General features: G+C 39.8%; 1 protein-coding gene across 1 annotated transcript in view; it reads left to right on the top strand.

Moving 5' to 3' along the window:
* Positions 1-440: 440 nt before the first annotated feature.
* The window catches only part of LRBA (LPS responsive beige-like anchor protein), a 411,018-nt gene continuing 401,218 nt past the window's right edge, over positions 441-10,240 (top strand). The window contains 1 exon segment of the mRNA XM_055797819.1: positions 441-661. Within this exon segment, the coding sequence (XP_055653794.1) occupies positions 446-661 (216 nt within the window). The 5' untranslated portion in view covers positions 441-445.

The raw sequence follows: 10,240 nt of genomic DNA, 5'->3' as shown, positions 1-10,240 counted from the left end.
GGGAGGGAAGGAGGAGCGTATTCCCTTAGAAAAATAGATTTTTTTAAAAAAATAATTAAACTGTTCACGGCCGCGTTGGGAGCGCGGCGCTCGCCGTGCGGCGGGACTGCGGGGGAGCGAGCGCTCCCGTGGCCGCTTGGCCGGCGGGGGCCGGGGGCCGCAGGTGGGACCCTCGGGCCGGCGGGGAGCGCCTGACTCTCCGCCAAGTGACAAACACCCCGGGTTGTCCTTCAGGGCTGTAAATACCTGCCCGAGGGCAGAGCTGCGGACAGACGCCTCCTGCTGAGGAGAGAGCCGGGACTCCGAGGGCGCGTCCTCCCCCCCGCCCCCCCGGCGGCCGCGGGTTTCCTCAGGAGCCGGAGCCGAGGGGAGGCGCGGGCCGCCGCTCACCTGCGCGGGAGGCCGTGCGGCGGGCGGCCACAGCCCCGGCCGAAGCGAGCTAGCCATGGCGAGCGAGGGCAAACAAGCTGTGCAGCCGACAGGTGATGGAGGAGGAGGAGTGGGAAAAGAAGGAAACGCGGCGGAAGGGGGAAGCGGGCTGCAGCCTCTGAATCCGGGAGTCCCCATCCGAGGTATCAAGATGAAATTTGCTGTGCTGACTGGACTGGTGGAAGTCGGTGAAGTGTCCAACAGAGACATAGTCGAAACTGTATTTAATCTGGTAAGTCGATTGCTTTTTTGGGGGGGCAGGAGGGAAAAGGACAGCATGTGCGTGCAGAAGAATCCCGTGCTTTTTTGATGTTACTTTTCTGTCAGTATGTTTTTACGTGTTTGCACCTTCACCATGCTAGATTTCAGCTAGGTTCTTTTTATTTAAAGACCTCAGAAGCTGAAAATAAAGTATCTATATACGTTTAAACTTGAAATGGCTCTAAACAGCGTGCACCTTAGTTTGCCTCAGAGAGGTTGTTGCTTTATTTAGACTAAGTGTATTGTTATGTTTAAACATTCAACAGGTGTACTCAGCAGGAAAGTTAAATGTTGATTTAGTAACTCAAGCTGTCATCAAAATACACACGTTGTTGTTTTAAGTCAAAGCAACTTTTCCCATGAAGGTGTTTATGTCCCTTTTTGCTTCTTATTTGCTTTGGAAGTAGGCAGAACTTTTATGTTCTGTGTATGGGGGCTGAGGGTGTCAGGGGGTGGTTCATGCAAATGCTTTACATTGCTTATTGGGAAGAGCAGAATGTGTTTTCAATGTTCTTTTTTAAATTAGGTAGTCAGCTGCTGGTTTTTGAATACAGTATGGATGCATTTAATACTTCGTAACAGATCTCACTGAAAATTGAGGATACAACTTTTCCTGTCGAAGCTGCAAACATAATACATACTGTTGAACTTCCTGGGCCACGTTTAAGACTATTAGGCTAGTTGTTAATGTTTGCTTGCTGAAGAAGACAAAACAGTAGGAGAAGAACTGTCTTTAAGTTTACAAAGATACTCTGCTACTATCAGAGATCGCAAAACATGTCTAAATGTACTCATTGTTCCTCCTTCTTCCTTTTAGTGAGCACCTTCGACTTTAAAACGGTGTGGTTTCTGACAAACCAGGAAGTGAGAGAATGTAATAGTGTAAAGCTCAGTAACAAGGAAATCTGAGGCAAAAGGCATACTGTTTTTTAAATGCTGTTTGCATTTCACTGATTTTGTTAGTAGTCTTTGCTACATGCAGGTTTTAATGGTCACTAAATGTGTGCTCTGTCTGATGTTTTTTTGATGTTATCTTCTTGGGTTATGATAAATGATTATTTTTTTGATATTTTCATATTAACAGGATATAATGCTTTCATTAACTGTTTGAATATAAGTCTCAATAGACAGGAATTGCAGTACTAGCAAAAATGAAGTGCAGAGCAGAGGTTTCGTGGATGCTTGAAGTATGACAAAGTGATTTAAGTTACTTGGAGTCCACTTGACTATTATCCTTGACAAAGCACAGTGCTCAGATACATGGACATCAGGTTCAAAAAGATGTTCCGGTGAAAAGTTTACAACTTAAGACGCTAGTGTGAGGGGAAGCTGTTCATGAGGGTGTTAAATTTTACTTTGTTCCTAGCATGGTCTTTTGAGTGGTGTGCTGGAGCTGTGTTTTATGGCAGCAGCAGAAAGAGATTCAGCAGAATAATTGAAAATGTAAAAGCTCCTTTATGCTGGAATTCCTTTTCTGCTCCATTTTGGACAAGGGAGGAATGAAAAAATCAGCTTGATTCAGAGAATCCTCAATTTTAGATTTCAGAGATTTTGACCAGTGGATTTTCATTTCCCAGGTAGAAGTAGGACAGAGTTTCTGGCCCTGGAGATTTTTGAAACTGTTTTTTTACTTTCTGTGCAAGTGAAACAACATCCCTGACCTGTCTGAGAAGATTCCCCAACTGTTCCAGCACACCTGCCCATGATGTGTGAGGCTGAAGTTCATGCTCCTGCACTGTGCTATTTTATCAGAGCACAAATGGTTGATAGCTATCATGAAACAAGCAATAGTTTGGTGGTAAGGACACTTTTCCTGGATTATGTGAGAACAAAATAAAAAATTTTGGGCAATATCAAAAGAAGTAGGTCCCTTGGTTTCTCTGAGTCCCAGGAGAGCACTGAGAATAAAGAGTTCTGCCTCTGTTTAGTTGTTAGCTGTGATCTTTGTTTTTGTCGATTAATACCTCTGTTATCACACTGATCAGAACTTAAGGCATTTGAAGTATTGGTTAGCAATGGTACTTGCTCTTCTGTGCGTGTGTGCAGAAAAGATTTAACTTCTATATGAAAAAGTGATTCTTAGCTATGACTTTTCTGGTACTTTGTTTCCTAATACCTTTCAGAGCGAGTTTTCTTGTGTGTGTGCAGGTTCAGTTGGGGCTATGAAAATCATGGTGTGATCTGCTGTTACTAATGGGGTTAAGCCCAACGTATCTCCCCCCCCCTCCTTGGGTTTCATTCTGTTTGGTGACTCATAACTGTACTCGGCAGTGTTGGCAGAATCGGCTAGGTCGCTTTGTGTGCTTTGAGAGGAGGAGACGTACGGTATTTGGGGGATTTTTTTCATCACTAAAGTGAGACGCCTTTAGACCAGAGTGGAAGGAGGGCTGGGCAAATCTATGTCAGAAGGTGTTTATACATACTTATTCTTCATAGCATAACAACTCTCAAATGTGAAGATCTGATTTTTTTAAAAAGGGAGGTTAGCTGACCTAATTTTCACCTCTTGTGCAAACACGTTGCTCTTAATCATGCTCTTCAAGCTTGCTATAACATATGGAAGTTAGGGTGAATTTCTTTGTTTGCGATGGAGTGTCAAGAGAAACCCGAAGTGCTGTCTTGATGTTCCTCAACTGTAAGTGATGGCCATGCTTTATATGTGGCAGACTCAGAAGGTCAAAAATCTAAAGTGCACAGTAACTGACCTGCTGCTTATTAAAGAATTTTAAGCTTCTGTAGTGCTGATTACTTGAGCAAATAGTTGGTTAGTACTTGTTCAGTCCAGCAGTGTTGGATCTTGGAGCTGAGAACCACTGATAACATTTTCTCTGTCCAGCAGTGTAGTGCTTAGTGAGCTTACTTCTAGCATGCATCAAAAACCTAGTAGTCCCACTTTATCATCTTTGGAAACTGTACTCTTAGAAATATTTGAACTCACCTGTTTTGTTTTGGTCAGTATTCACAGAGAACCTAATTTTCCAGCCCATGTTAGATACAGCTTTGTGTGTTTCAGCACTTTTTAAAATTGAGAAGGAAAATACTGACTTCAAAGAAGCTTATTATTCTGTGAATAACTTTGAAAGCACAGTCTTATTCAAGTATTAATTTGTTCTGTTACTTTTCTGACAGACAGTAAGCTAAACTATGGGTATATATTGCTGATGCATTGTAAATTATATTTTTAATTGACTTTGGGCAGCATGAACTCCTTGAATTTCCCTTGTACGTGAATCAGGTGAATTGCTGTTCATTACCTCATATCTGCTCTTCCCCCCCCCCCCCCCACTTTAGTTTATTACAATAAAAAACCTTTTGGTAGGAGATGAGTGGAACAATAAATTATTTATAGTGGTATCTGTTACTAACTTAAAATAGCTATGTGTTTTTCATAGTAAAATAGAAAAACAAGTTGACCTCCTACTAATGAAGAAACTTTCAACTAGAGTAGTAGAAATAATTCAGCAACTGGTAAAACTTAAAACATAACAATTAATTACAGTACTGTGCTGCTAGTGTCAAAGAAGGTTTTTAGGATCTTTAAGTTTTCAGATGTAGAGAATTCTGTTTTGAAGGCTCTGCAGCCTGCATTAGAAATAAAGGAGGTCCTGCAAAATCTTTTCCTGATTAAAATTCTGGGTGGAGCTTCTGGTCTACTCCATTCTATACAGGCTTGTCTTGTATCATATGTCAATGTTATCTTGTTTCCAAGTTATTGCAGGTTTCTTGTTTATATATAAAACTTAGGTCACTGGATATTCTTGTCTTTCAGTAGATAAAGGGCTCTCACCGACAAGTACTTTATTCATAATGAATGCTGTATGTGCAGGGGTTAACTATGCAGCATTAGCAGGCTTGCAGTGGGAAATGGATATTCTGGCAAAATTGTGCTATGCTTCAGGCAGATGACTGTACAACTGTTGTCTTTCTCTGTGATGTTTGTATCATTCAGTTTGGGGACTTCATGCCAGAATTTACTCAGGACTCAAGTTCATAAGTGTATGGAGACAACAGGTATTCTAGACTTTCTGCTTTTTAAAGAAATGCCATGTCTTGCCTTAAGCCAGTTTTGTTTTAAAAAGCTTTAGTATTTCTCATTGTTCTATTGACTAATGTAGATACAGTTATTTGTTTTGGTTTGATTTTTCTTTTCTCAGTCTATGTGGCAAAGACTTTTTTTTTTTTTAATGTTCTGTCTGTCTCTTTGGTGAGGAGATTGTGCTGTTCCTTCTGATTCTGTTCGTAGATTATGAGGTCTCCACCTACAGTCCCCAAGTGCAAGTGGGAAAGAAATCTTATTTTTCATCCAAAGGTGATTAAGAACAAACAGGATCTGAGGAGCAGAGACTAAAATTACTTTATAAACTTTATTTGTCACCTTTCTCATTTCTGCCAGACTTTACTAAAACCACAAATAAAAATCAGCATAACTTTTTAAAATTCTTACTGTTTACTTTCCTTGTTTCTTCTTTTTAAAGTAACCTTCTTCCCCGACCCCACTTGGCTTGTTTTATAGAGCAAATCTGAGATCCGTGTCAGGACTGCCACTTTTTTGCCTTCTGTTCGTGTGCCCTCTGCTCTTTTTGTGATGTCTCCGTTCCTGCGACTTCTGCACTGTAAATTCTTTATCATTATTCATATTGAAAGCTAATGACATCACCTGCTGATACGACAGGTTCCTAATCTGGTATGAATGCTTGTGAAACACTAGCACAATGGATTTTATGAAGCTGAAGTTCCCCTTTTTTCATCTCTGGTCACAAACTTTTTTTTGCACATACCTTCTTGTAGAAAACCCTCAGAGCTAATGCTGATAGAATTAAATTTATTGCAGTAGTAAAAATGCCGTATAAATGTTTTCATAGCAATGCGTTATTTTTGTTACCTTACTGTATGTTTTTAGAGAATGCTAAGATTTATTTTCTGTATAAACTTATCAGTGCTGATGACAAGTGAGAGTAACTAAGTAGTTTCTAGAGCATCGCTGAATATTGTGCATTCTTAATATATACAGTCTTCCCTAGTAGGTTGCCAGCAAGTACACCTCTGGCTACAGTTATCCTAGTTCAGTCACTTCTGTCCATTTGCAGTATAGGTGATAAGGTAAGTCTGTGGCTTAAGCTGGGTCAAGCTTGCATCTTTATTTATTTATTTGAAATCATAGTAAATTGGACAGTCAGCTGTCTTAGTGATCATGTGTGGTTTTACTCTTGGTGAGTGAGTGGAATTCAGCAAAAGATCTGTAATGCCTCTAAATCTGTCTCAATGTCCTTTTTATAAAACACGTGAGATGCAAACTTACTTCTTGCTGACCCCTTCACAGTGGGAGACTTGTGCTCAGTTTGATGAATAAATTTGGACTCCTTGTTTCCAAGTCATCTTCATGGTTTTGAAGGCATCTAATTTGAGATCTGGTAACAGTAAAAGATGATTTTGATAAGCTTAGCTGACTAAATGAGGCTAAGTGATGTCTTTCACTAGACTGTACCTAGCTCAAAATTTTTGAGTAAAGGGAGTCGCTTGTCCTTCACTTGAAATAGGAATTACAGACTTCCATCTTGCTAGAGTGTATTCTCAGTAGTTGTAGATACTCTTAATATAGATGTGTATTGGGTTTTTCTCAGGTATTGATGCTATTTGGATGTTACTTTGTAGATAGTGGAGATATCAACCTGCATAGTAAGCGTAGGAATTTAGGGAAATCTGGTGGTCTGTTGAGAAAGGCAGGGAATGTAGGAAGTGAGATGGTAAAGGTAGTCTTGGATTAGGCATGCTGATGATTTAGAACCTAGACAAAGTCTAGACTGGAGAGGAGCTGGTTTGTACTTTGGCTGTGGTATCAACTCACTTGTGTGACTGCAACTTAACATGCACTGTAGGATGACAAAATACTGAGGACAAAATCTTAAGATCACACAGGAAAATGGTCAGTTTCTCTCACTCTACCTCTAACTGTTGAATTTTTATAGATTCTCGTAACCAATCTGAAGTTTCAAGTGTCTGTGAAAACCCATGAAAGACACATGCTCTGCATTTTCCAGAAGTGTTCACATCCTGTACTCTCATTAGTAGGCTCTGTACAAACATAAAATAAAGCTAAAAACCCAAGGCTGAACTAGGTATTTACATATATCGTGTTTTAATAATGCAGTATTTGATAGGCAATTTTTAATTAGCATTCTTTTCTAAAAAGTAGGCCTGTTTAAAATGTGTTTATGGCATTTTTTTAGCAGGTGTCCTGTAACAAAGGAGAGTCAGGTATCTGTTGAGCTCACTTTGGTTTCTGTAAGGAGTATTTTGTATCACCTCTGTCAGACAATACTAGGCTAGATGGACTATTGGCCTGACCTAGCAGTGCAGATAGCACAGTAATGTAGTGGCCATATGGACTGGCTCAGGAAGAGCATTTGCGGATTAGGGAATAGAATGAAATTAGTCAAAAGCATCAGGGAAATAGGTGGATGGCATGTCAAGGTTGTTATAAAGTTTGGATGTTGCAGAGTGAGATAAAAATAGATAATTACTTGTGTTCATTGAAAGAGATTATCGGAGGGATGGACCATGTGCAGATTCAAGAGGAGTGTGAGTAAAGAGAAGTTTTTGGAAGGTGGCTGTGTTGGACGAATACTGGAGGCTGAGGAAAATCAGAGAGGAGGTATTTGCTTAATTCTTTTTTAAGGCAGTGTTGGTTTGGTATGGTGTTCAGTATTCACTGATTAGTCAATTGTACATTCAGATGCTGAAGCTTGCTGAGAAGTCCCTGTGTTCTGAAAATCATCAGGTGTTAAGATTTGTGTTAAGATTTCAAGTCTGATGAAAAATAAAAATGAGTTTTCTCCGTGGTTTATTTCATTATCTGTATATTTGTTTTACCACCTATTGGGGAGTCTGTAGTCATTCTGAACTGTATCCCACTTGACATGGTGTTCTGTTTTTGGTTTTTTTCTGTTCATGTTTCCCCCCCTCCACACTAGGTAAGTTGGTAACTTAAAGCTTTTATAGTTTCTGTCTTTATGCAGTCATGAATTTCTGTATGAACCATAAGGAGGAAGCTTTAATCTGTTGCACAGATTAAATAAGCTTTGCAGTTTAGTCATTGGATGTGAAATAGCTTCTTCCTACCTTTGCTGTTTCTGTGGATAAAACCCTTTAAGAATCTTTTCTGTCAAATTCAGTCTTGCTTACATTAATTTTATGCATATCTTTTTAAAGAACTTCTATTTATTTTAAATAGGTCAATCTGGAAAAATGTTCATAATCGCTAATTACAGCTAGCTAACTTTCTGCCATTCAAGCGTCTTCCCCAGCCCCTAGAGGCCTTGCTGGCCTCCTCCTAACATTTTGCATGATGGTTTTTGGTATTAACTTGACCTAATTACTAATGTCCTAATTTAGATTACATTTCTGCTTTAACTAATTCTGGATTTTTCTGTTAGACTTGGTATTGTGCTAGAGCATATTATTGCCTGTCCAAAAACTAGTTTGGTTGGTTTTTTTTCTCTGGGAAAATTTAAGACTTCTGTTTGGGAGCTCTGGCAATTTGCCAGGAATCTGAAGGCTCTAATTTGCATCAAACAGGATACTATTGCCACCTGCTTTTTTAATACCACGTGTGGCCAGTGGAGACTGTAGTTTCCAGTATGCAATGCTCCATATTTAGAGCAGATAGCAATCGAGATGCATCCTTGCACAACTGCTGTAATCGGATTTGCGAAGCTGCATGAGTTGCAACTGTATCTTTTCCTGAGACACTGTAGTCTTTGTTGATACTGCAGGCTTGTAATCTGTGAAGAGCTTGCATTGCTGTAGTGCTTTAGATTCCAAAGCCTCAGGAACAGGCATAAGTAGTTTCTAAATAGAAACTAGTTTGTGGAGAAGAAAACGTAATGCCTTCTGTTGCACTGGATTCTCTAGTAATAACTGGGGAGCTGGGAGCAGCTACATCCCAGGCGTGATTTTCTTGTTAATAGCTGCCTTGAGATGATATTTAAATGAGAATAGCTAATGGGAATACGATGTGCTCTGTTGCTCCTGTGAAGTGCTCTGTGAGTTTGAGCTGCAAGTTTCTTTACTGCAACCTGCATACGAGTAGTTCTGTTGATGATTTTGTATTCTACATCTAGCCAAAAAATTTCATGTGCACTATACAGCAAATTCAAATTATTTTGATGTGACTGAAAAGCTGGAAGTGAGTTGTTCAGGCAAAAATCTTCTATTTTGTTGATGCAACTGAAGAAAACCACACCTAAAGTGCTACTAGGTTAGATTTCCTTTGCAACTGAAAATCAAAACCAGAGTAACAACTTAGGACTGGTCTGTTCTATGGAAGTGTGCTAATGTGTTTGTGTCAGCCTCCCTCAGCTCCCCCCTTTGCCATCAGCAGTTGTCCTCTGTGGTGTGGGCAGGGTATACAGGAATAAGTTAATGAAATGGAGGCTGTTCTGTTTGCCCTGCTTAAATATTCCAAATTTCTAGTTTATTACTGGACTAGCCCTATAAAGCAGTAACTGTAACAGTACATAGTGTGACCTGTAGCTTGCTTATTCTCTTTGGGAATACTGAAAGGCTAAATGCACCAGTAAGCAGCAGGTAAGATGGTCACTGCAGCGGGAGAGCAATTTCTTTTATGAAAGAGCAGCAAGAGAACGAGTAGTGCCTTGCAGTGAACTGGGAAGTATGTGATTATGCAGTCCAGGATGCTGAATGTTTGCTTGATAAATCACAAATTGGTTCCTTTATCAAACTGTGCAGGTTTGCATGCAGGGAATTATACTGGTTGCTTTCCCAAATATAATTGGGATGGAAGTGGGTGGGCATCTATTTGTTAGAATAAGGTAAACCCTGGTGCTGAATAAAGGCTTTGCAGTTCCTGCAACTTTTAAGTTTTGGTAGTCCATTATTAGAGAAGCCTTTAAGTTGTGCTGTTTGCACTTCTCAGGAGTAAAACTGTGCTCCTAAATACAATTGTTTTTTTGCAGGACTATTAACAATTCAAGTGGACCTCGGAATCAAGCAGTGCTTAAAAAAACCAACAAGGTTCTTTTTGCAGAATCATAGATATAAGCTCAAAAAAAAAAAAAAAAAGGCCAATGATACAGAAATAGAATTGCTGATAAGCCTTAAAGCAATGCAGCCTGGGGGAGAATAGGAACCAAATGACTGCTGTTGGTAATGGTGCATGACTGTTAAATAAACAAATGGAAGCTATCAGTCCAGTCAGCATCTGCTGCATGCTAATGTTTTTGTTGAAACAAAGCATGTGATTTGTCTGTAGTTTTGGTTGTGAACTTGATTGAAAAGAACTTGCAGGTTTTCTCTTTTTCCCCTCCCTTCCCTATAATGGGAGCTTAGTTATATACTGGAATCGAATCCTACAGTACAACTTAGGTGCTGTAATGCCTGACTTTTAGGTGTCTGATATGGAGTATGAAACTGAGTAACTGTGACTGCATTTTTAGAATGTGTTTCAAAATAGCTAACGTGAGATCGGGAGCTGTGTGTATTTAATATGTTGCTGGTGTTACAGAATGGGAGAACACAGATGCTGGGAATG

This window comes from Falco peregrinus, chromosome 2 (genome assembly GCF_023634155.1).
Source record: "Falco peregrinus isolate bFalPer1 chromosome 2, bFalPer1.pri, whole genome shotgun sequence".
In the NCBI taxonomy this organism is placed as follows: Eukaryota; Metazoa; Chordata; class Aves; order Falconiformes; family Falconidae; genus Falco; species Falco peregrinus.
This window is presented reverse-complemented; position numbering and strand designations above follow the sequence as displayed.